This window comes from Herpailurus yagouaroundi, unplaced genomic scaffold (genome assembly GCF_014898765.1).
Source record: "Herpailurus yagouaroundi ecotype Mexico unplaced genomic scaffold, PumYag 77, whole genome shotgun sequence".
Lineage (NCBI taxonomy): Eukaryota > Metazoa > Chordata > Mammalia > Carnivora > Felidae > Herpailurus > Herpailurus yagouaroundi.
Window position 1 is genome coordinate 6,861,342 of NW_024412388.1, and position 24,208 is coordinate 6,885,549.

Consider the following 24,208-nt stretch of genomic DNA (forward strand, 5'->3'; position numbering starts at 1 on the left):
CCACTCTAGTGCCTTGAAGGCGGGCCCGGCCCTCGCCTACCCGCTGTCTCCCGGCCGTCTCATACGCCTCGGTGTGTAGCCCGCTGACCCCAAATTATGCCTTGAGAGCCCCAAAGACCTCTCCCCTAAGCTCCACACCGGGGCGTGCTCCTTGGCTATCTCCTTGGGGGTTTTCACCGCCAAGAGTCCATATGTCTGAAATGGACATCTCGCCGTTTCATTGCCCCCAAATCTGTTTCTCCCCCACGCTTGCCCGTCCAGTGTATTTCCACCACCCCTCCAGGGTCCCAAGCCCGCACCTGGCTATCATCCTTGCTCCTTCCCCCGCGACCCCATCTCATCGGCCCGAGCTCCTACATAGATCTTGAGGGGCACCCGGCGGGCTCAGTCAGTTGAGCGTCTGCCTCTTGATTTCAGCTCGGGTCATGATCTCATGGTTCGTGGGTTCGAGCCCCCACTGGGGTCTGTGCCGACAGTGTGGAGCCTGCTTGGGATTCTCTCTCTCCTTCTCTCTCTGCCCCTCCCCTGCTCATTTCTCTCTCTCTCTCTCTCTCTCTCTCTCTCTCCAAATAAGTTAACTTTCAACAATAGTTGAAAAAATAGATCTTGATGCCCTGCCTTTCTCATCACCGGGGGCACGAACCTCCCTACCTCCCCATGCGCACACTTGCTTCTTTCCAGTTCTTTCACCCTGGGGCTGCGGCATCATTTTGGATGCGAGTTGGATCCCCTGGCTCCTTTGCTGAGACCGCCCATCACTCTTTGCGTGACACCCAGGCATCTCCCCTGTAAAGGCTCCACAGGACTTGGTCCCTCCTGACCTCTTCAACCTGTCTTGTCCCGTGGCCTCCCCTCCCTGCCCCACTCATGTGCTCCAGCGGCAGTGGCCTGCCTCCCATCCTCCCTGGACACAGTCTGGTTCTCTGCTCTGGGGTCCTCTCCTCGGAGGGGCTTTTCCTGGCTTCCCTACAGAGTTCTCCATCACGTCGCCATTTGGAGCACTGCCTTCACTGCGTTGGTATAGCGTGTGGTCATTCTTCCTACCTACGATGTGCTTGGGTATTAATGTCTCCCCAGCTGGAGTGTAAGCTTCTCCACCACCATCTTCCAGCACCTCGCACGACTCCTGGAACTTAATAAATACTCCTTGAGACTCATAACATCTCAGACTGAGCCATATGTACAAAATAGCAAATCCAGTAATCCACGAGTGCCAATTATTTCCATGAGATGAAGTGACCAACGATAATTGAGAACTCCTGCATTCAGATCCAGGAAATTAGCCGGGAGAACCCGGCTTACTGTGGGAAGTATCTAGAACTTACTGTGGGAAGTATCACTGGCAGCCAATGAGCTCAGCGATACGACCGCTGAAGGACTTCCTTGGGGGGAAGGGCTGAGAGGCTCTTAGACTAAACAATGGGAGTCTGGTACCCAGAAAATTCTTCGGCAGTTGGCCCGTCAGGCCCCACCCGCAGCATCTTGTTTTCTCAGAGTACCAAAGTTTGGCAAGAGTCTAAAAACTGTGTCATAGGGAGAACAGTCAGAGGTCCTGAGGCCACCATCCAGCAGCAATAGCCATCAGATGACAACCCCGTGTGCCTCTAGATGGCACTACAAAGATCAGGGTTGGCTCTTAGAGGCAGGCCAGTTTCCAAGGAAAGAACTTGCTAAACACCAGACACTTCCTAAAATGGAACACGCAGCTGCAAGTGACAAAAAAAAAAAAGAGAAAGAAACACAAAAACAAAAAACTCAAACTGCTCTAAGTTAAAAACAAAAACAAAACCAAAAAAAGCAGGTAGGGGACAGGGGGAGTTTTTGGCTGAGAGAACTGAAAAGTCCAGGGATGGAGTCTGGCGTCAGGCATGTCTCCATCCAGGAACCCAAGGGCGCCTTCAGGACCTGCTTGTACTCTCTCTTCACGCCGAGCTCTGCTCTCCTCCACGGTCGTCTTTTCTCAGACCGCCCCCACCAAGGGCAGCGAGAGGTGGTCACCAGCAGCCCTAGATGGATATTCTTTCCTGCTACCCCAGGTGGAAATACCCAAAGAAGTCCAACGTCAAAACCCACTGGGCTGACTTGACATTCACATGCTCATCCTGGAATCACTGTAGACAGTGATTGGCTGGGCCTGAGCCCCCTTCCTGGTTCCAGTCCAACCCCTGTGGCCAGGTGGGTCTCAGGCCACGGGAGCGGCCAGGAATGAAGTCAAGCCATCTGAACCACTGGGACTGAGGGTGTGTGGGGTTTGTGAAAGTCCCCAGCTCCCAGGTGAAGAAACTGAAAACTGCCAGTACCCAGAAGCCCCTCGTACCCCTTTCTCCTGGGGCATCTGCCCTCCTTCTGGGGGTAACTCCTGTCTCTTCTTCTGCCAACGTAGATTAGTTCTGCCTGTGTTTGTTCTCCGTGGAGTTGGAACCATGAGCACATATTCTTTTGTGCCTGACTTCTTTTGTTCAGCTTTACGTTTATGAGATTCACTTATACTGTTGTATTTGTAGACCGTGCATTCTCATTGCTCTGGAACATGCCGTTGGGAGAAGATACCGTAATTGATTTTTCCATTATACTGCTGATACGCACTTGGGAACGTTCCAGTTTGGGGCCATTACAAAGAGCAATGCTGTAGACACTCTCGTTCGTGTCTCTTGGTGCGCGTGTACTCGTGTTTCTGGCGAGCGAACACCTACGGTGCAATTAATTGCTGGCCCACAAGGCACACGGGTGCTCAGCCTTAGTAGACACTGCCAAGAGAAGAGACTTCGCCAAAGTGGTTGTACCAACTTGCGTTCTTGGAGCAGCGCGAAAGCCCCTGGATTAGTCGGTATCTTTGTCGCGTCCGTTTGCAGAGAGAGGAGTCAGCTTCATAGAGAGTTCGGGCTTGTTAGCAGCTGCATGTGGGTCCTGGGCCCACAAAGAGAGGGAGGATTCCTGCTGCCTCCCGTCCCACCTCTGGCATTTGATTATGCCCCGCCCGCACCCTCCTGTTCTTCCTTTCTCAGGGATGAGCTTTTTAAGGGCGAGTTTTCCCTCGCATCCCGCACGGGTGCGGGTAGTCGAAGCCTTCATTTCCATAGCGCTAAGGGGCAGAGGAGCAGGGGCGCCTTGGTCTCCGAGCACCCTCCCTTTGGCTGGAGTCCCAAGGAGCTCAGGCCACATGTGCTCATCTTGACCTCAGGATCGAGTGGCCACGGGTTCCCCTGGCTTCCTGAGCGTGGCCACAGGACAGTTAGCATTGTTAAGTGGATTCTCCAGGATTTTTGACTGTCCCCCACATTTTGAATCAAAAAGAAAGCCTTTGGCCTGGTCATTCTCAGAAAGAGGAACCCAAGTAGGATGTGGTTTTACAATCAGAGGAAGTGGATCCCAGCAGTGGTTACAGGGTGATGTGCCCACGTGCTGCAGCTCTGAGCAGATTCAGCACCAGCTGTTCTGGGAGGGGGAGTCCTGGGCCCAAATGGCAGAGCCCAAAAGAATCTCTTTCTTAAACTAAATTCCTTTCAATTATTTTTTTGAATGTTTATTTAATTTTGAGCGAGAGCGACAGAGCACGAACGGGGGAGGGGCAGAGAGAGAGGGAGACACAGAATCCGAAGCAGGCTCCAGGCTCCGAGCTGTCTGCGTGGAGCCCGATGTGGGGCTCGAACCCACAAACCGCGAGATCATGACCCGAGCCGAAGTCGGACGCTTAACTGACTGAGCCACCCAGGAACCCCATTTTTCAATTATTTTTAAAAGTCATCGAAATCTAGGAGGATGTGACCTTCGGGTAGGGAAATATTTTTCTAAAGAATAAAAATCATAGGGGCGCCTGGGTGGCTCAGTCGGTTGAGCGGCCGACTTCGGCTCAGGTCATGATCTCGCGGACCATGAGTTCGAGCCCCGTGTCGGGCTCTGTGCAGATGGCTCAGAGCCTGGAGCCTGTTTCAGATTCTGTGTCTCCCTCTCTCTGACCCTCCCCCGTTCATGCTCTGTCTCTCTCTGTCTCAAAAATAAATAAACGTTAAAAAAAAAAGTAAAAAAAAAAGTAAAAAAAAAAAAGAATAAAAATCATAAAACACAAAGGAAAATATTTGACCACGTCAACACTGCAAACTTTTGCTCACCAAAAAGACACTAAAAACGGAGTGAAAAGATGACCTGGACCAAAAGAAGACATTTCCAACTCCTTTAATCAACAAAGGAACTGAATCCAGAGTATATAAAAGAAACCCTGTCAACCAATAAGAAAAAGACAACCCCACAGAAAAAAACAGGCAAAAGTTAAAAGCAGGCTATTTGCAGAGGATACAGGGAAATGCAAATTAAAACAACCAAAGAGCATTCTGTGACCATCAGGTTGGCGGAAATGAGTAAATGTGATGACCCCAAGGGCTGATGAAGGAATGGAAGTAAGCAGCAGACCGTGGTGGTGGTGCCATTGCCAACGGGCCCTACGTTAGTAAAGTTCAAGGTGTTTGGCTCTCTAGGTTATTGTCATGATGTGACAGTTCCACTCTGAGGTGTGTGTGTATATATATATATATATATATATATATATATATATATATATATGCACACATACCCTGGACCTGTGCTGTCCAGCGAGGCAGCCCCCAGCTGCATGTAGCCCTGGAGCACTTGAAATGTGAAGAGTGATGGGGCACCTGGGTGGCTCAGTCCGTTAAGCATCCGACTTCGGCTCAGGTCATGATCTCGCAGTTTGTGAGTTCGAGCCCCGCATTGGGCTCTGCACTGACAGCTCGGAGCCTGGAGCCTGCTTCGGATCCTGTGTCTCCCTCTCTGTCTGCCCCTTCCCCGCTTGTGCTTTCTCTCTCTCTCTCTCTCTCTCTCTCTCTCTCTCTCTCTCTCTCAAAAATAAATAAGCATTAAAAAAATGTGAAGGGTGATGGAGGAACGGAATTTCTAAACAATTCGTTTAATTTTAATTCATTCAGATCTAAGAAATGGATACTCCACTCATTTCTTGGAAAACTTTTAAGTATATCTGCAACAACTTGAGTCTCTGAACCTACTTTTTTAGCTGTAAATGGCATGAAATCTACATATAGATGAGGTATTTCTGATGGAAATCTAGTGCCCAAATTGCAATGTGCTGTAAGTGTAAAATATACCAGATTTCAAAGACTTAATACCAAAAAAAAAAAAAAAAAGTGTAAAATATCTCATTAGTAATTCTTTTTTTTGTGATGACGTTTTGAAGTGACTATACTTTGGATATATTGGGTTACATAAAACATATCACTAAGCTTAACTTTATCTTTTTACTTAAAAATTTTTTTTAATTTTAAAAAAATATTTATTTATTTTTGAGAGAGAGAGAGTGAGCGAGCAAGCAGGAGACAGGCAGAGAGAGACACGGAATCCAAAGCAGGCTCCAGGCTCTGAGCCATCAGCACAGAGCCTGACACGGGGCTTGAACTCACAAACTGCAAGATCATGACCTGAGCTGAAGTCGGACGCTTAACCAACTGAGCCACCCAAGCACCCCTTTAATTTTTTAAATATGTATTTATTTTTGACACAGAGAGACAGAGCATGAGCAGGGGAGGGGCAGAGAGAGATTGAGAGGGAGACACAGAATCTGGAAGCAGGCTCCAGGCTCCGAGCTGTCTGCGCGGAGCCCGACGCGGGGCTCGAACCCACGAACCGCGAGATCATGACCCGAGCCGAAGTCGGACGCTTCACCGACTGAGCCACCCAGGCGCCCCTCTTTTTGCTTTTTTTAAATGTGGCTGCTGGCAACTTTGACATTGCCCGTGTGGTTCCCATTGTATTTCTCTTGGACAGCACTCACCCAGACTCTACATATACACAAAGTGAGGTGTATAACGATATGCATTGTAGCATTGTTTGTAATAACCAAAAAGACTAGAAACAAACCCTGAGGTTCATCAACAGGAGAAGGGGTAAATAAATTGTGGTTTATATACACAGTGAATACCACAGGGGTTCCGGTGAATGAACTTGAGCTACATGTATCAGTGTGGATAAACCTAACTAACAGAATGCTGACTGGCAGAGAGATTGCAGAAGACCCGCCATTCATAGAAAGTTCGAAAGCACGCACAGATATTAGCAATTTTTCATGGATACATACTAATGTAATAAGAGTATAAAAACATGCACGGAAATTATAGCCAACCAGAATGCGGGTAGTGACAACCTGGAGCAGGGGAGATACAAGATCTTTAACTGTGTCTACAGCATTTTGTTACTGAAGAGTGGGTATGACTGGGGGCGTTTGGTATGACTGAGATATTTCAACAAATTGTTTGATGGCCAAAGCCATTTTTAAACCACTTGGTTTCTGGTTAGGAAGTCTCAAAGAACTGCAGCCCCTGGTCCTTCTTGAGTCCTGGGTTGTCTGACCAGGGACCCTGCCATCCCCCGTTTCTGCCAGCTGGTGGCTGTGGCCGGGTCTCCCACTTGTGCATGTGTTCCTGAGAAAAAATGATTTGGAACGGGTCTGTTGGTGTCTTGAGTTTGGGCCACTGCGGTGAGGGATGCAGACAGAGTGAGTGCCCACCTGTGATGACGGATGAGATGGGGTCTGGGGACAGTAGGAGCCACAAGCCACCCCAGGCAGGACGAAGTCCAGAGGGAGGCGAGCTTTGGGCGCCCACGGGAGGGACTCCTTCCTGAACATCCCACTGCCAAAGGTCCTGACAATCTGTTTTCCAAAGGATCCCTTCAAAGGATTCATCCAGCACCCTTAGGGTGCCTCATTTTGCCTTCTCTTCCTTTTCAGGACAGCCGGTGTCTTTGGAGTGAAAAAACAGGATGCCCCCTGGGGTTGACTGCCCCATGGAATTTTGGACCAAGGAGGAGAATCAGAGTGTGGCAGTTGACTTCCTGCTGCCCACGGGGGTCTATCTGAACTTCCCTGTGTCCCGGAATGCCAACCTCAGCACCATCAAGAAGGTACGATCCTGGGCGCCTTGGGTGGCTCGGTTGGTTGAGCATCTGACTTCGGCTCAGGTCATGATCTCATGGTCTGTGAGTTCGAGCCCCGCATCAGGCTCTGTGCTGACAGCTCGGAGCCTGGAGCCTGCTTCGGATTCTGTGTCTCCCTCTCTCTCTGCCCCTCCCCCGCTCCCACTCTGTCTGTCTCTCTCATAAAATGAATAAACATTAAAAAATAATAATAAACGCTTACAGTTAGTGCCCAGCTAGCATTTTGAGTTCAGCTTCCCCCTTTATCAGTGCACGATTACACTCACCAGATTCCAGTGAGAGCTTCAGGGTGTGGTTCCCATGGTGGCCTTTCCTTCTGTCCATGACTGTGCCATTATTTTTCGGAACCACACCCCATCCAAGGCCACTTAAAAGAGTCTTATCTGTCTTCTCTCTTTAGAGCTGTCATCTCAGTAAACATCATCTTTGGAAATAGTTTTTAGTTTTTGTTGAATAATTGTCCGGGTGGATGACTGAGTCAAAGGGTTAGACATCTGGAAAGTATTTGGTAGATGTTGTCTTGTGATCTTTCAAAGGGCTTATCCCACTTACCAAGTGTGGGATTTAATGGGTCACGCCAGAGAGCAAGACCTCAGCTCAGAATTTTAAAAGCTATACTTGGGAGTTGAACACACACAAAAAAGGGAGAGAAGCAAGGGACCATCTTGGAATTTTTGTTTGGTTTTTGTTTCTCAATCTCCCCTTCCTGGGAGGTTCCTTTAAAAATTAAAAAAAAAAAAAAAATTGTTTTCCATTTCAAAAGTAATATGGACACATTGATTTAGGAAAACGGGAAAAAAACAGAAGAAGGAAAAAAGTCACCTGTGATCCAGCCCTTGTGAGACAACCACAGTTAACAGTTTGGCTGCTTCCTGTTTTCTTTTCTGTGGAGTGTTGCTTTTTGTGATAATTCTGATTACGGACTTTGAGATCTCTCTTTTTTTCTGAGTTAACATTATAACATCTTTTTCATGTGAGTTAACTTTATGTAAATTTCACTTGAAGGGTAATCTTATCTTTCTGAACCAGGCATGCGAGCTACTGCAATTCCCACACTGCAGAAATGCAAAACACGTGGGGCGCTGCACACACCCCGATTTAACTTCAGTTCCTTCATACTTTGATTTATACCAGACGCCAGAGAGTAAATATTCTAGGCTTTGCTGGCCATCTGATATTTGTCGCAAGCACTCAACTCTGCCAACGGAGGCCCAGAGCAGCCCCAGGCAATATGTAAATGAGTGGGCGTGGCTGTCTTCTAATAACTGGGGAGCAGACCAGGTTTTGCCTGCAAACCAGTCACTTTTGTCGAATCTGGTCTATACTAATCACTCTGTTTATTAGAGTTGTGGTTTTTGTTTTTTTTTTAAGAGAGGGAGAGAGAGAGAGAGAGAGCACAAGCTCAGGAGAGGGACAGAGGGAGAGAGAGAGAATCTTAAGTAGGCTCCATACCCAGCACAGAGCCCAACTTGGGACTCTAAATTACTACCGTGAGATCAAGACCTGAGCGGAAATCTGGAGCCGACGCTTAACTGACTGAGCCACCCAGGTGCCCCTATTAGAGTTGTTTTTATGGACATGGGCTTGAATTAGATCTGCTGCTCTATACCTTGGGGTTTTTTGTTTTTTGTTTTTTGTTTTTCCCACTCACCGTGTGTCTTGTGTCCCTAGATTCTGGGTCATGTCCCTGTACCAATCCCTTTGTGCTGATGGACCATAATTATCCGTCCCCCGTGGAAGAAAATTAGGGCTCCTTTCCCATCTTCTCTGTGACTCAGTGGTGAACAGTTTTGCAGTAAAGCTTGACTATTAGATGGCTCTCTCAGGGGACCCTGGGGACACCTTGCCCTGAGGCCACACACTGACCGCCTTAGCTGAACACAGCCCATGGAGGGTTTTATGGCTCTCTCAGTTGTTTGCCTTTTCTGAATTAGTTGCCAACATTTAGAAATCAGGGTGATGAACCCCAGGACTATTAGCTGGAGGTCATGTCTGGCTGGCCGTCTCTCAAGGGTAACATACAGGGGGGACTGTGGACAGGACTTTAGCGAATACCAGGCACCTTCCACAGAAGGGCAGGGATGGTGACCCATGCGGTGCTCTAGGGGTCTGGGGAGGGCAGGGTCGTGCAGGGGAGGGACACCCAGACTGAGGTCAGCCTCCAGCCACCTCCCGGCTCCCCGTGGCCCCGCTCACTTTGGTCGGAGGGGCTGACCGGCCACTGTCCCCTCAGGTGTTGTGGCACCGCGCCCAGTATGAGCCACTCTTCCACATGCTCAGCGACCCTGAGGCCTACGTGTTCACCTGCGTCAACCAGACCGCGGAGCAGCAGGAGCTGGAGGACGAGCAGCGGCGACTGTGTGACATCCAGCCTTTCCTGCCGGTGCTGCGCCTGGTGGCCCGAGAGGGGGACAGGGTGAAGAAGCTTGTCAACTCACAGATCAGCCTCCTCATCGGCAAAGGTGCCCCGCGTGCGGGTGGGCCCTCCCCTCCCCGCCCGGCCCCGCCCCCCGTTTGCGTTGGGCCCTCCTGGCCCCGCCCCGCCCCCCGTGTGCGATGGGTCCTCCTGGCCCCGCCCCGCCCCACCGTGTCCCTGCCCCGCCTCCCCTCCCGCCCCCCACGTGCACTGCTCCCTTCCCGCCCTGTCCCGCCCCGCCGTGTGCGACGGGCCCTCCTGGCCCCGCCCCTGCCCCGCCCCGCGACGGGCTCTCCCGGCCCTGCCCCTGCCCTGCCCCCGTGAGTGGTGGGCCCTTCCCTGCCCCGCCCCCGTGTGCGGTGGGCCCTCTCGGCCCCGCCCCTCTCCGTCCCCTGGCTGACCCAGCCTCCCCACCTCTCAGGCCTCCACGAGTTCGACTCCTTGCGGGACCCCGAGGTGAATGACTTCCGCACCAAGATGCGCCAGTTCTGCGAGGAGGCGGCCGCCCGCCGGCAGCAGCTGGGCTGGGAGGCCTGGCTGCAGTACAGCTTCCCCCTGCAGCTGGAGCCCTCGGCCCGGAGCTGGGGGGCCGGCACCCTGCGGGTCCCCAACCGGGCCCTCCTCGTCAACGTCAAGTTTGAGGGCAGCGAGGTGAGCCCGCGGTTCCTGCCGGGGACGCCGGGGCCCGTTTGCTGCGTCCAGGCTGCTGTGTCCAAGTGGGGGGTGCTTCCCCGTGACACTTCCCAGTCCTCCGCCCACCGCCCCAAATCCACTCTCCTCCCAGTGGCGCCCGGTGGTACTTGTGGGCATCCATGCATGCGAGGATCTCGGCCAAATGTCCCATCCGGCAAGTCGGATGAGAGGCAGAATGACCAAATGGCCTTGGTCACTGGTCCACTCATTCGTTCAATAAGTATTTCTTGGGTGTCAGCCACGTGCCTGCATCAGACTCTGCCCTCGGAGCTCGCGCTGGTGGGAGGGGGCACCTAGTACAAATAGGCAACCACACCCTCTGTGTCCCAGAGTCCATGCGCCACCCCCTCTGCCCCCCCCCCAAGGGTGGAGGGCTGACCCTCCCTCCCCTCCCCCCCCAGGAGAGCTTCACCTTCCAGGTGTCCAGCAAGGATGTGCCCCTGGCACTGATGGCCTGTGCCCTCCGGAAGAAGGCCACGGTGTTCCGGCAGCCGCTGCTGGAGCGGCCTGAGGACTACACCCTGCAGGTGAACGGGAAGCACGAGTACCTCTACGGCAGCTACCCCCTCTGCCAGTTCCAGGTGAGGGCGATGGCTGGGAAGGGCCCTGGGCCCCCCTTGAACATGAGGAGCCAGGCCTCTGGGGGTCCTGGTGAGAGCGTCCCCTTGCTGGGTTTGCCCGCCTCATGAGCACAAGGAGGGCTCTGTCTTCAGGAAGCGGGTGGGGGCAGGAGAGTCCTCAGGAGGGGCCTGGAAGGCCTGGGGTAGGCGGTGGTCAGCATCGGGGAGCCCCCCGGGTCGGGGAATGCTTGGGGCCGCCCCGTCGGCCGCTCACTCTGTGCCCCCGTCTCAGTACATCTGCAGCTGCTTGCACAGCGGGCTGACCCCCCACCTGACCATGGTGCACTCTTCTTCCATCCTCGCCATGCGGGATGAGCAGAGCAACCCTGCCCCCCAAGTCCAAAAACCACGCACCAAACCGCCCCCCATTCCCATGAAGAAGGTGAGCCGGTGCCTTCCGCTTCCCCTCCCCTCCATCCCTTCCTCCCACCTGTTGTCCGGCCCCGGAGCCTCGTGGCCACACCGCGGGCTGGCGGCCGGCCCAGGACGCCTCATCTCAGGCTCCTTGGTTGGTCAGTGGCGACAGCTGGGCCTTGAGCTTGGCCGGCCAAAACTACACCAGTGTGCTGGGTGGGGGCAGGGGGCCGCCCGAGCTTTCCTGGGGCAGGGCTCAGGGGTCCCGGCGCACCTGCACGGCAGGTTTTCTGGTAAAGGCAAGTGGGTACTTGAGCCTTGCCACAAACCGGCGACACTCTCAGCCCACCTCCGAGTGGCCACGGGCCTCGCCAGGGGTCAGGGGCGCTAGCCACCAGAGCCTCCCCTGGATTCCTCTGCTTTGACAGCCCTGCTTCTCCCCCCCACCCTCCACCCCGCCCCAGCCTTCTTCCTTGTCCCTGTGGTCGCTGGAGCAGCCTTTCTGCGTGGAGCTGATCCAGGGTAGCAAAGTGAATGCGGATGAGCGGATGAAGGTAGGGGTCTTCTGGGGGGAGGGGGGGTGTTTTCTGCACAAACAAGGTGGCTGTGGTCTAGAGGGGTGGTAGAGGAAGAAGGGGGGGGGGTCACATGAAAGCCACCTGACCACATTACCCAGCATCCCTGCCTGGGGTGGTTGTGAGCCGCTTCAAAACAGGAAGAGGGGAGGGGAGCAGGCCGGCCGGCCAGAGAGGCTAATTCGTAGAAACCAGGCCCAGTGAGTTCTGGGTATTTGACTCTGGTAGAAGTGGTGGGCCCAGGCCCGGCCCAGGGATGTGGGAAGCACAGAGTCTGGGAGGTGACAGGTGCCGAAGAGGAGCGGCTCCAGCTGGGCCCTGGGGCCTTGAGACTCCCTGGGGACACTTGGGAGGTGTGTGGAGCACGGGCGGGGACCCCTGGGGGCCACGCCCACTTCTGGGCCGTTGACACACCCCATCTCCCTCAGTCCTCAGGATAGGATAGCCTGCCAGGTGTCTGTTTTACTGTCCCATTTGCTGGACATTACAGCTGGGTCCACAGAGGTCGAGTCTCTTTGTGGAACACTTTTTGTTGGGGTAATTTCGCAAACAGGGCAGGTCTGGGGTTCCCGGATGGAACCCTGGAGCATTGGAGGGAAGCAGCTTTCTGGCTGGGCCGGAGGGCTGTCAGGGTAGAGCTGGAGGAGCCAGGGTCGGCGTGTTCAGGTGGCATTAAACATTCCCCTCCTCCTGGGGCTCGCACAATTCTGAGCCGTGGAGGTAGGCTTGGGCATTAGAACTAGAAGGGCCCCTGGAGTTCCCAAGCCCCAGTGGGGAAACTGAGGCCCAGAGCAGCGAAGTGCCATGACTTGGGGTCCCACAGAGGCATGGGGAGCCCATCCCTTCACCCTGTGGCCCCTTGAACCTCTCAGGCATTCGGCCGCCCCTCTTCTGTGCCACTTTCTTCCACATGGAAAGTGGGATTCAGACCCATGTGAGATGTGGACATATCGGGAGCTCTGAACCTTAGGTGGTGGGGGGAGAACCTGGGAGCGGGGAGAGGCTGGGTCTCTGCCACCTGTCACCTGCGCCTGCACCTTCCCCAGCTGGTGGTGCAGGCCGGGCTCTTCCATGGCAACGAGACGCTGTGCAAGACGGTGTCCAGCTCGGAGGTGAGCGTGTGCTCAGAGCCCGTGTGGAAGCAGCGGCTAGAGTTTGACATCAACGTCTGCGACCTGCCTCGCATGGCTCGTCTCTGCTTTGCACTTTACGCCGTGATCGAGAAGGCCAAGAAGGCTCGGTCCACCAAGAAGAAGTCCAAGAAGGCGGTGGGTGGGGCTGGCTGGGAGGCTGGGGCCAGGCCTCTGGGAGCCAGCCCACTGTGGGTCACTCCCCCTTATCCACTCAGAGCAGGAACGCACCTTGGGGATGGGGGGGGGGAGTCCCGGGAGGGCTGGCGGACCCAACCTCCCCGCCCCTCCCGCACTGGACGCCACCCCTGCTACGTGAGGGCTCTGGGTTCCAGGGCTCATGAGCATGGTGACTCGGAATATCTGGGCCTAAGCCTTCAGTCCTGGTGGGAACCTGGAGGCGGCTCCCTGGGGTAGGAGGACGGACGCACTGTCCTCACCGGGAGCAAGAGTGGCCTGAGTCAGCAGGCAGCAGGGGAGGCACGGTGGTTGAGCACTGAGTCACCAGGGCCCGGGATGTGACTGGCCACTGAGCCACGCTGACTTACCCATAGCTGAGCTGGGCCAGCCTTCTGGGGCCGGTGTGGTTCGTTTGGGGGTTTCTCAAGAAGCCAGGAGCAGGGATGCGACTGGAAGTGGAAGGGAGCCAGGAGGCGGCTGACCTTGCTGGCTTCCTCAGGGAGAGTCTGGGTGAGGGCGGGGAAGGTGGCCTGGAGGCTACACCCATCCTGCAGATGAACAAATGGCCCTGACCTGCCCGTGGTCTTTCCCAGGACTGCCCCATCGCCTGGGCCAACCTCATGCTGTTTGACTACAAGGACCAGCTCAAGACCGGTGAATGCTGCCTGTACATGTGGCCTTCCGCACCAGGTCTGCCCCGGCGGGAGGGAGGGGCCCGGGGGCGTGGGCTCCCGGCCGGTGGCGTTCCTCGTGCAACTCCCATCCATCCCTGTGTCCAGATGAGAAAGGGGAGCTGCTGAACCCCGCGGGAACAGTGCGGAGTAACCCCAACACGGAGAGTGCTGCTGCCCTAGTCATCTGCCTCCCTGAGGTGTCCCCCTACCCTGTGTACTACCCAGCCCTGGACAAGGTCAGCCCCCTCGCCAACCGGCCCTGGCGGGACCCGCCCTCCCCAGAGGCTGTGGGGCTAAAGATGACCTTTCCTGACCCTGCCTCTGGGGATCCCCAGAGCATGGTGCCCCCCCCGGCCCCCCGCCCCCCGCCATCCCCTAAGTGGCTCAGGGCCAGGGCTTGGTCACCACACACATTTGGGGACCTGCTTGACTCTCTAGAATCCTAACCCGCTAAAGCAGGTGGGGAGCAGTGGTTCTCAGTCAGGGCCGCTTTGGTCCCCAGGGGGGTTGGGGCCATGTCCAAAGACACGTTTGGTTGTCACGGCTACTGGGAGAGATGCTCCTGGCATCCGGGGGGCGGAGGCCGGGGGTGCTGTGCACAGGACAGGTCCCAGTGCCCAGGCGTTGACGCTCCCCTTCCCCAGAGCACCCCTCCCCCCCCAGGGCTGGCCCGGGCCCGGGGGCTCCGCTGAGACGGGACCGCTCATTGCAGATTCTGGAGCTGGGGCGGCACGGGGAGCACGGGCGCTTCAGCGAGGAGGAGGTGAGCTGGGGGCCGCGGGCGGTGGGGCGCCTGGCCTGGCCGCAGCTCACCCGGCCTGCACCCCTCAGCAGCTGCAGCTGCGGGAAATCCTGGAGCGGCGGGGGTCCGGGGAGCTGTATGAGCACGAGAAAGACCTGGTGTGGAAGATGCGGCACGAGGTCCAGGAGCGCTTCCCGGAGGCGCTGGCCCGCCTGCTGCTGGTCACCAAGTGGAACAAGCACGAGGATGTGGCCCAGGTGGGCGGGGGGGCGGGGCCGGGGGCGGGGCCTCCGCCGCGGGCCCCCCACTTGACCTCCTGCCCAGCCGCACCTTGACCACCCGCACCCCCAGATGCTCTACCTGCTGTGCTCCTGGCCGGACCTGCCCGTCCTGAGCGCCCTGGAGCTGCTGGACTTCAGCTTCCCCGACCGCCACGTGGGCTCCTTCGCCATCAAGTCTCTGCGGAAACTGACGTGAGTCCCGCGGGCACCCCGCCCGCCCTTCGGAAGCGCGGTTTTGTCCCCGCCGCGGCGGAGCCGGGGCCCCGAGGAGGACCGAGCCCTGCCTGGGGTCTGCTCAGGTGAGGCCGGCCTCCCTCCTCTGCAGGGACGACGAGCTTTTCCAGTACCTGCTGCAGCTGGTGCAGGTCCTCAAGTACGAGTCCTACCTGGACTGCGAGCTGACCAAGTTCCTGCTGGACCGGGCCCTGTCCAACCGCAAGATCGGCCACTTCCTTTTCTGGCACCTCCGGTACTGGACCCGCCGGGCCTGGGGAGGCGGGGCCCCTGGCCGTTCCCACCTTGCCCGCCCCGCTCGGCTCAGCCGTCTCCTCCTTCCTCCAGCTCCGAGATGCACGTGCCCTCCGTGGCGCTGCGCTTCGGCCTCATCATGGAAGCCTACTGCAGGGGCAGCACCCACCACATGAAGGTGCTGATGAGGCAGGTGAGGCTCCGCCGGGAGTCCCTGCCCTGGGTGGGGCCCTGTGTCTGGGCAGGCTCGGCCCCTTCAGAGCCCCCCGGGCCGGGCTGAGGCTGGGAGCCTGTCCCGCCGGCCTTCCCACGCTGCCCTCCTCTTGTGTCTCCCCGCCAGGGCGAGGCGCTGAGCAAACTGAAGGCCCTGAACGACTTTGTCAAGGTGAGCTCTCAGAAGACCACCCGGCCCCAGACCAAAGAGCTGATGCACCTGTGCATGCGCCAGGAGACCTACCTGGAGGCCCTCTCCAACCTGCAGTCCCCGCTGGACCCCAGCACCCTGCTGGCCGAAGTCTGGTGAGCCCCGAGCCCCTTCCACGGCCTCCTCCCCCTGCCCCGTCGGGCGCCCCGCGGAGGGGCCCGTGCCGACTGCTTTCTGGCCCGCAGCGTGGAACAGTGCACCTTCATGGACTCCAAGATGAAGCCCCTGTGGGTCATGTACAGCAACGAGGAGGCGGGCAGTGACAGCAGTGTGGGCATCATCTTTAAGAACGGGGACGGTGAGCGGGGCGGGCCCCGGACACGCGCTGCGCGGCCCTCACGGGGAAGGGGGGGGCGGGCTGAGGGGACGGGGGGCCTGGGGCTGGGCGCGGCTGGGAGTGGGGAGCCCACCAGAAGCTCGTGCTTTTCCTTCCGGGGACGGCCGCACAGACCTCCGCCAGGACATGCTGACTCTGCAGATGATCCAGCTCATGGACGTTCTGTGGAAGCAGGAGGGATTGGACCTGAGGTGAGAGGCCCTCCTGGCGTCCGTCTTCAGACTTGCCCCACGCCTAGGACCCTGTCCCTTTGGAGGAGTCCTCTGTCAAAGCCGACGCCGACACCGATGCGGGCAAAGGGGCCGTTCTCAGAGCAGAGACCAGTTTGAAGTCAGGGCCGAGGGAGGCGGGAGGCGATGAGGCCGCAGAGTGAGGGCGCAGAAGGCCCGGACAGGCGCTCGGCGTCTGTCTTACTCCATTGTTTCCTTTGCTCCACGCTCCCTGGCTTCCTGCCCCGTCTTGGGAAGCAGTGACATCTTCTTCTAAACCATCTGGATTTCTCTCTGAGCAAACACGAGCTCAGCTGAGGCTCTGACTTTTCCTCTCTGCATCTTGAGGGCTGGCGTTGACCTCTCCAAGGAGCCCTCCCCTGGAGTTCCAGGCGTCAAGGACGCCTCCCCGCACCTTTCTCCTCCCTTTCAGCAACCCCGCTGGCGTCTCCTGTGGCAGTTTTTGCTGTCTTGAGCTCCTCGGGCTGGAGGGGGGTGGTTCACACTGCCCCAGGGACAGCCCTTGACCATGGCATTTCCCTGCCCCTCCTCCCTCCTGGCTAGGATGACCCCCTATGGCTGCCTCTCCACGGGGGACCGCACAGGCCTCATCGAGGTGGTGCTTCACTCAGACACCATCGCCAACATCCAGCTGAACAAAAGCAACATGGCAGCCACGGCTGCCTTCAACAAGGATGCCCTGCTCAACTGGCTCAAGTCCAAGAACCCTGGGTAGGTTCTGGGCCCTGGGGACAGACACCCTTTCCAAGAGGAGTTTGGGAGTCAAAGGTGAGGAGAAGGGCCCGTGACAGTCTCCATGACTTCTTGGCTCGGCCGAGGACCAGGTCTGCTCTGTGTCGGGGTGGGTCAGGTCTCTGTTCCCGCAAGGATCAGTTAACTATTGTCCTGTAACGACCACGCTCATCTTAGGCATGTAAAACCACCACGGGTTAGGGGCGCCTGGGTGGCGGTCGGTTAAGCGTCCGACTTCAGCCAGGTCACGATCTCGCGGTCCGTGAGTTCGAGCCCCGCGTCGGGCTCTGGGCTGATGGCTCGGAGCCTGGAGCCTGTTTCCGATTCTGTGTCTCCCTCTCTCTCTGCCCCTCTCTGTCCCAAAAAGAAATAAAAACATTGAAAAAAAAAATTAAAAAAAAAACCATCACGGGTTATTACGGGCCCACAAATTGCAGCTGGACCTGGCCGAGCTGAGTGGTTCTTGGGCCGGAATCATTCATGTAACCGTTACCCTCTGGTCGCTTGACCGGCCTGGATGGCCCCAGTCACGTACGTGTCTCCACGTGCTCTCCCCTCAGTGAGTGGACCAGCCTGGGCTTCCTTCCATGGCAATAGGTAGGTTCAAGCGCTACAAGGTGTCTGAAGGCCGAGGCTCTGGGACGAGTCCAACAGGGCCTCCTCCGTGTCCCATTGGTCCAAGCAAGTCGTAAGGCCAGATTCAAGGAGAGGGGACGCAGACCCGACCTCTTGGTAGAAGCTGTTGCAAAACGGCACGGCCATGGGTTTCAACACCCCTCCCCACCGACACACACACAGGGAAGCCTTGGATCGAGCCATTGAGGAGTTTACCCTCTCCTGCGCGGGTTACTGTGTGGCCACTTACGTGTTGGGCATCGGTGATCGGCACAGTGACAACATCATGATCCGCGAGAATGGGCAGGTAGGGGCCACGTGGGCAGCACCTGTCACCCCCCCCGCCTACCCCCCCGCCCCCCCCCCCCCCCCCACCCCGACCCCGCAACCCGACACCAAGGCACTCTCCTCTCTGACGATGGCTTCTCCTTCCCTTTTCTTAGCTGTTCCACATTGATTTTGGCCACTTTCTGGGGAATTTCAAGACCAAGTTTGGAATCAACCGTGAGCGCGTCCCATTCATCCTCACGTACGACTTTGTGCACGTGATCCAGCAGGGGAAAACGAATAACAGTGAGAAATTTGAAAGGTAAGGGTGCTCGGGGTCCCAGGCCGGCCGGGTGCAGGGCCGGGTCCTGTAGGAAGAGGCCGGGGTGTCGGGCTCAGAGGGAGTGGGGGCTGTTTCCAGGGCGAGAGCAACGTGGGAACGGCCGTGAGGACCCAGAGCCCTGCCTCCCCCCTCCCTCTGCTCCCCCCCCCCCCAGGTTCCGTGGCTACTGTGAGCGAGCCTATACCATCCTGCGGCGCCACGGGCCTCTGTTCCTTCACCTCTTCGCCCTGATGCGGGCCGCCGGCCTGCCTGAGCTCAGCTGCTCCAAAGACATCCAGTATCTCAAGGTAAATGCCAGGGCAGGGCCCTGCCAGGCAGAGCAGGTGGCCCCCAACTCCCCAAGGCCTCTGCCTCTTCTGAGCATTGCGGCCTGGGGGGCCCTGAGCTCAGTGGACCCCGCAGGGCACTCCCGGTGTGGGTCCTTCACACCACCCACGAGCCAGCAGCAGGGGGGCCGGTTCCGTTGCAGTGGGGTCAGCCCGGTTCCGTTGCGGGAGCGTCGGGACCTCCCTGGGTCCACCGTCTGGTCCTTCACAGGCTGTAGTGGTTCCGCTTGTACCAGACGGCTGAAGTAGATTCCTTCCTTCCCTCGACGATGAAAAATGCCTTTCCTTCCCGCGTCTTTTCAGTTTGGGAGAAGCTGGGGGTCAGAGGGGGGCCGGCCTCAAGCGCCTCTTTGGTGCCTAGTTCATGCAGAATGAAGCTGCATGGGGCAAGTCCTCCTTTCCTCCTCCTGGGGTTAATTCCCACCGCAGAAGGCGAGCCTACCTGTCCACCCCAGAGGCTTTTGGGAGGGCGGGGGGTGCGGCGGGTCACAGCTTCCTGGCTGCAGCTGGCATCCTACTTTGAGGGTGGGTCAGGAGGCCCGTCTCGGCTTGGGATCAGAACAGAGTCCTTCCCAAGGGGGATGTCGGCCTCTGTCTCGGATTCCCCTCCCGCAGGTCTTTCAGGAGGGAATTTACAACGTTCAGGGCGGCGGGGTCTGCCTGCCGTAACGGCCCCCCTAATGGCTGGAGCTCACTGCTCTGATGATCTTCCCTCAGGACTCTCTGGCCTTGGGAAAGACAGAGGAGGAGGCTCTAAAGCACTTCCGAGTGAAGTTCAACGAAGCCCTCCGGGAGAGCTGGAAGACCAAAGTGAACTGGCTGGCCCACAACGTGTCCAAAGACAACAGGCAGTAGTAGCAAGCTTCTGGAGGCCCCTGGGCCTGGAGGGAGCAGACTGCCAGCCTGGGGAACCAGGCACCCTCAGCCATCCTCTGGGGCCCCGAGAGCCTGAACTGCACCCCACAGGAAGGAACCTACATGATTGCCTTTTGTTTACACTGGTTATTTATTTATGACTTGAAACATTTCAGGAACTCGACAGCCATAAACGGAAATGCGTCCTTCGTGCAGGGGAGGGGCGTCCTCAGCCAGAGGCCCCGGGCTTTGGTGAGAAGACAGAGTCGGGCACTTCAGAGGCCGCACCTCACTAAGGACTGTAACCCCGAGTCTTCCAGCTGGTGAATCGGGACCCGGCAGAGACTGCTCTCCCCTCCGGGAAGCCTGCCTTCCTCCCAGGCTCCCGCCGGGCTGCCCGGGGCTTGGCCCCTGGCAGTTACCTGGTGCCCACTTCTCCGTTCACCCCCTCCACCTTCGTGCTCTCCACGGGCTGAGCGCGGGGCAGCTCCCAGAGGAAGTCTGGGTACCCTCTAGAATCAGGGATGCTTGCTTTCCACTTTTAAAGTGACTCTTGGGTACGGGAAATCCTCTCCTCTGCTGTAAAGCGGTTTTGTTTGCGGGTAAGGAAAAAAAAAAACAAACAAACACCCAACTACTTACGGACCCTCTGTGGCTCAGAACAGCCTCTGCCCCCATAAAGTATAATATATGCTGGTCCTCAAGACATTAAAAAGATCTAAGCTTGATTTAGCTCAACCTGTCATGGATCGAGGCAAAAGCAGGTCAGAGTACTTCGCCCTGACCTGCCTCGCAAAGCAGGTTTTAAGGCCGGACCTGATCTCTAGAACTCTCTGCTTTGGGAACCTGCTTTGAGGAATCAGGTACCAGAAACCTGAGGTCTTTGGTGGAATCTCTTTCTACTTAGCTCGAAGCAGTTCAGGCTTAGCCTTAGGGGGATCCGAGGAGCTCCTAGAAACACCGGGTTCCCGGGCCTCTCCCCAGCCGTCTGAAGACATCTCTGGAGAGGGGACTAGAAATCCGGGCTTCTAGAAGCCCACGGGTGAGCTTTATGTGTTGGGAGGCCTCGCGAGGCCAGGCAGAGTCAGGCGCAGCTGCCCTGTGGACAGGTACGGGAGCTTCAAGAAAAAGCCCACCGCCTTCTTCGGTCAGTTAGCAGAAGCCACGCGGTGTGGTCCATATGCAGAACACCACCGACCACACTCTCGTTCCCAAGTGTGGAGGTCATCTGGTCCACCTTGCCAGTCCAGAAATAGGAACAGCCGAGTGTACGTCTATATGTTATTTATTGAAACGCGTCTGTGTGCTTCCTGGTGTTCTGGTTCCGGTACACAGCCTGGGTGCTTGGCGAGGAGAGTATTTTCTATTTTTGTTTTTTGTGTGTGTGTGTGTGTGTGTGTGTGTGTTTTAGTCTTTTCATGTTTCTGTATGGGGAAGGGGAGTTCAACACAACTGATGGGGGGTGAAGACCACCGCTCTGTGAAGCCTTCACGTGAGAGGTAACAGCTTACGGAAAGAAATAAAAGCTTTTTTATGTTGTGTTCTCAGGTCAAAAACCAAGCCAGAGAATGCAGGGTTAGAACAAAACCAGGACGAGACCTGAACGCGCGCTCCTACTGGAGTTAGAACCAGCACTTTATTGTAGCGGGTACACTTTCTGACCTCGTCAATATACACATCTACAAAGTGACACCACGCGGAGTCCGCATTAGCATCTACCATTGTCTACACAGAGCAGCTACAGCGACAGGACGTGAGGGGCGGCCACACACGACGCAGGACGGCCGCAGTGTCCTTGCAACTAGCAGTTATAATCACAGAACAGTATTCAAAATTATTTTCCCCCAGGTTTAGAAATCTAAAATTTTACATGTAAATTAAAAACAAAGTGCTGTCGGGGTTTGAGCTCACGACTTGTCCTCTCCTTTTCCATCCCCCACGGGCCCCAGAAGCAGAGCCCCTCACTCCCGGGGAGTGGAGTTTGCCTCCGGAGCCGTCGGGGGGAAAGCTAGCGCTCGGCCTTCGGGCCAGAGCGCGTCTGTCCTTGGACGTTCTGAGTCCGGACCACTCAGGCCTGTTCTGTCTCCGCACCAAGTGGCCAGACGCTTTGTGCCATCGGCGTGCACACTCCCCGGCAGGGCAACAGACATCTAGTAGGCGTGAACCCAAGGCTGCACACGAGGAGTCCAGCTTCCTGTGCAAGGAGCTGCCGGTCCTCAGAGGAGTGTGTGAAAGAGGCCAGGGACCCCAGCTCCCCACCCCTCTGCCGGATCAGAAATGGGTAGAATCCCAAAGGAAAGACCTGGCCATTTCCAGCCTCCGGAGAGGGGTCTCCGATCCGGTCCCCTGCCGCTGAGCAGTGCTGGGAAGTCCGTGCCCCTTAACTGCCTGGCCGCCCGCCGAGGGTGTGCACTGAGCGGGGCCCGAGCGGGGCAGGCCCGCTCTCCTCCGGGGTGGGGATGGGGCCGGAGCCCACGGGGTCTCTCCCGTGTTTCAAGCTTCACTTTGCATGCCAGTCCTGGGTCATACTAGCACGGAGGACACGAGGAATCCCAATTTATTTACAAAATATTAAAAAGTCAGTTCATCATCTACATATTAACCCCCATTCTGCCATTTTATACATGCACTAGTTTGGAAAAAATAAAGACTTTAAAAAAAAAAAAAAGATTACGAGGTGGGAGGGGGCAATTTTCACCCTTTGTCAACGAGTCCAGTGATCGCAGCTTTTCTGGAGGCGCAAGGTGGGTGGGGCCGCACAGAGCGACGCGGGGAGCCCAGAGCGATCTGGGCGGAGGGCGGGGCGACAGCGAGCACAGGCGGGTGGTCAGCGATGGAGAGGGTCTGCAGACCTACTGGCCGGAATGACTTTGTACACCGTGGACCCTTGGGGCTGGGGCAGCAGAGTCTCCTGAAGCGGAAGGAGGGGCGGCGGGGGCGGCCCAGGGCTCAGTAGCTCAGGGTGGAGTCGTCCCACTCCAGCTGCTGCTGCCGGTTCGCGCTCTGCTGGTCCCCGTGCTCCCCCTCCTCCTCCTCGCTGCTTTCTGACTCGGCGCTGGTGATGTCATCCTCCTCCTCCCCGGCTTCGCTCTCCTCCTCCTCTTCCTCCTCCTCCTCCTCCTCGCTGCTGTGCTGGTCCTCGTACGTCTGACAGAGAGACGGCACGTGAGCCCCTGTGCACGACCCCAGTGTCCAGTGCCGCTCACCCTCTGGGAGTCACGGACGAAGGAGATGCCCGACAGGTCACCTCACCCGAGACCAAAGGGGAAACACGGCTCTGGTCACCACCCACGGCTGTCACGGGCAGGGAGCGCGTTTCTACCCTCGCTGGGGGGCACGAGCTTGAATGAGGCCTCTCTGTACCTCAGTTTACCCACCTGCACCTCACTGAGTTGTCAGGTGGATCACGTGACATTCAAGCCACAGAAACGTGGAGATGCCACGGCCACGCTGCCTCTCTGGGGTGAGCCCAGCTTTGGCCCCGGCCGGTGGTGGTGTTCGGTTGCAGGGGCCACCGGCCTGCACCTACCTCCATGGGGTTCACGGTGATGGTCAGAGCGGAGTCATCCCAATCCATCTCGTTCTCCTTCCCGGTGTCCTGGTCCCGCATGGTTCGCTGATGAGCAGCCCGGATCCGGAAGACTCCCAGGATAATCATGAAAACCAAGAAGCTGACACACACCACAATGACAACAGTGGCCGTGCTGGGGACAACTGTGGAGGGAGGAGAGGGAACAGGGCTGTGGTGGTGTGACCCGCCCCAGAAGGCGGTAGTGCCTTTGGCCCTCATCCTCTGCAGACAGACGCACACACACACTGACGCGGCATCTGACCCGGAAGAACTCGAAGAAACGTGAGGAGTCGCGGCACAGGTTTCAAGCCCAGGGCCGGCCACTTCCTGCCCTGTGGGGCTCCAGTCCCTCCCGGGCAGCGCAGAGTAAGAGAGGCAGGCCGGCCGTGGCTGTTCGGACCCGGGGCCGGGCTCTCGGCGGGAGGCGGGAGGGTGTCCCCCCGCCCCCCCGGACCTGACCCAGCCGGCCCTGCTTCTTGCCCACGGCCCTACCTGCGAACGGGTGGGGGCTGGCCAGGTTGTGACCCGAGAGATCGACGAAGGCATGGCGCTCCGGGTGGACGAACTGCGGCTGGGCGGCCATGTGGCTGGCGTGCTCCATGGGGCCGGCCGTGTGAATGACGTTCACCTGCAGGGAGAAACACAGGCGACCTGAACGGGTCCGACAGGCGGAAACGCGATTCAGAAGCTAACAGGAGCAGCGCTACGCGGAGGGGTCCCTGGACCAGCCCTGGTGGGCAGAGGAGAAAAGAACAGAAAAAAATAAAAAATCGAGGGTCAGCCCCTGGACGCCGTTGTAACTACCTGATATTTGTGCACATCCAAGAAACGTGGCACTGTTCTAATTCTTTTTTACTGTATTTCATAAAGGAATCTGTCCACAAAAGAACAGAAAAACCCCCACCACTGTCCCTCACCACAGGCCCATCTCCCTGCTTTTCCCCCAAACCACAGCGCATCAAAGAGCACAAATCCTAGCCATTTATTTCCCTTCAAATCCGCTACCCTTTGGCTCAAACAAAAGACTGATCGATTTCTCAGCACCGTGACTTCAGCGTTCTGCTGCTCTGAGGCCACCGTGCAGACACGCCAATTGCTGAGAATAACTTTGGGCCCATTTCTCCAGACCACAGAGGCCGTGAGGGACGACGGGGCTGCAGTCCGGGGCTGTGGAAGACTTCAGAGCAGGGGGAGCGCCCTGTGACCACCGTGCCCTGAGTCACCACTACCGGGCTCTGCAGACGGCACAGCTTTCCCCCCCCCCCCCCCGGCCAGCACTGCGTCTAGACCCCTCCCCCGGGGCCGGCAGTCTGCAAAGACTCTCTGGGTCCCTGGGAATTGCCCTTTGCAAAACTGCCAAATCTCAGCAAACAACCGCGCCCTACTCATGAGGTATTAACTGCCTCTAGCTCTTG

The 24,208-nt window shown here is 57.2% G+C and overlaps 2 protein-coding genes across 3 annotated transcripts in view; one reads left to right on the top strand and one right to left on the bottom strand.

Annotated features, from left to right (window-relative positions):
• The window catches only part of PIK3CD (phosphatidylinositol-4,5-bisphosphate 3-kinase catalytic subunit delta), a 31,468-nt gene extending 10,705 nt beyond the window's left edge, over positions 1-20,763 (top strand). The window contains exons 2-23 of one of the 2 annotated variants that reach the window (XM_040460669.1): positions 6,755-6,927; positions 9,194-9,422; positions 9,798-10,027; positions 10,471-10,650; positions 10,922-11,071; positions 11,508-11,597; positions 12,665-12,886; positions 13,522-13,618; positions 13,708-13,838; positions 14,315-14,365; positions 14,434-14,601; positions 14,696-14,817; positions 14,951-15,094; positions 15,187-15,286; positions 15,434-15,612; positions 15,703-15,815; positions 15,967-16,045; positions 16,628-16,795; positions 17,615-17,738; positions 17,875-18,020; positions 18,196-18,328; positions 19,085-20,763. In XM_040460669.1, the coding sequence (XP_040316603.1) occupies positions 6,787-6,927; positions 9,194-9,422; positions 9,798-10,027; positions 10,471-10,650; positions 10,922-11,071; positions 11,508-11,597; positions 12,665-12,886; positions 13,522-13,618; positions 13,708-13,838; positions 14,315-14,365; positions 14,434-14,601; positions 14,696-14,817; positions 14,951-15,094; positions 15,187-15,286; positions 15,434-15,612; positions 15,703-15,815; positions 15,967-16,045; positions 16,628-16,795; positions 17,615-17,738; positions 17,875-18,020; positions 18,196-18,328; positions 19,085-19,222 (3,135 nt within the window). In that variant the 5' untranslated portion in view covers positions 6,755-6,786 and the 3' untranslated portion in view covers positions 19,223-20,763. The remainder of the gene's footprint in view (positions 1-6,754; positions 6,928-9,193; positions 9,423-9,797; positions 10,028-10,470; positions 10,651-10,921; positions 11,072-11,507; positions 11,598-12,664; positions 12,887-13,521; positions 13,619-13,707; positions 13,839-14,314; positions 14,366-14,433; positions 14,602-14,695; positions 14,818-14,950; positions 15,095-15,186; positions 15,287-15,433; positions 15,613-15,702; positions 15,816-15,966; positions 16,046-16,627; positions 16,796-17,614; positions 17,739-17,874; positions 18,021-18,195; positions 18,329-19,084) is intronic. The other variant, XM_040460674.1, reaches the window with a different exon arrangement.
• Positions 20,764-20,836: 73 nt separating this feature from the next.
• The window catches only part of CLSTN1 (calsyntenin 1), a gene marked incomplete at its 5' end in the record, with an annotated part of 43,096 nt that continues 39,724 nt past the window's right edge, over positions 20,837-24,208 (bottom strand). The window contains 3 exons of the mRNA XM_040471512.1: positions 20,837-22,369; positions 22,752-22,936; positions 23,286-23,421. Coding sequence (XP_040327446.1) covers positions 22,172-22,369; positions 22,752-22,936; positions 23,286-23,421 — 519 coding nt within the window. The remainder of the gene's footprint in view (positions 22,370-22,751; positions 22,937-23,285; positions 23,422-24,208) is intronic.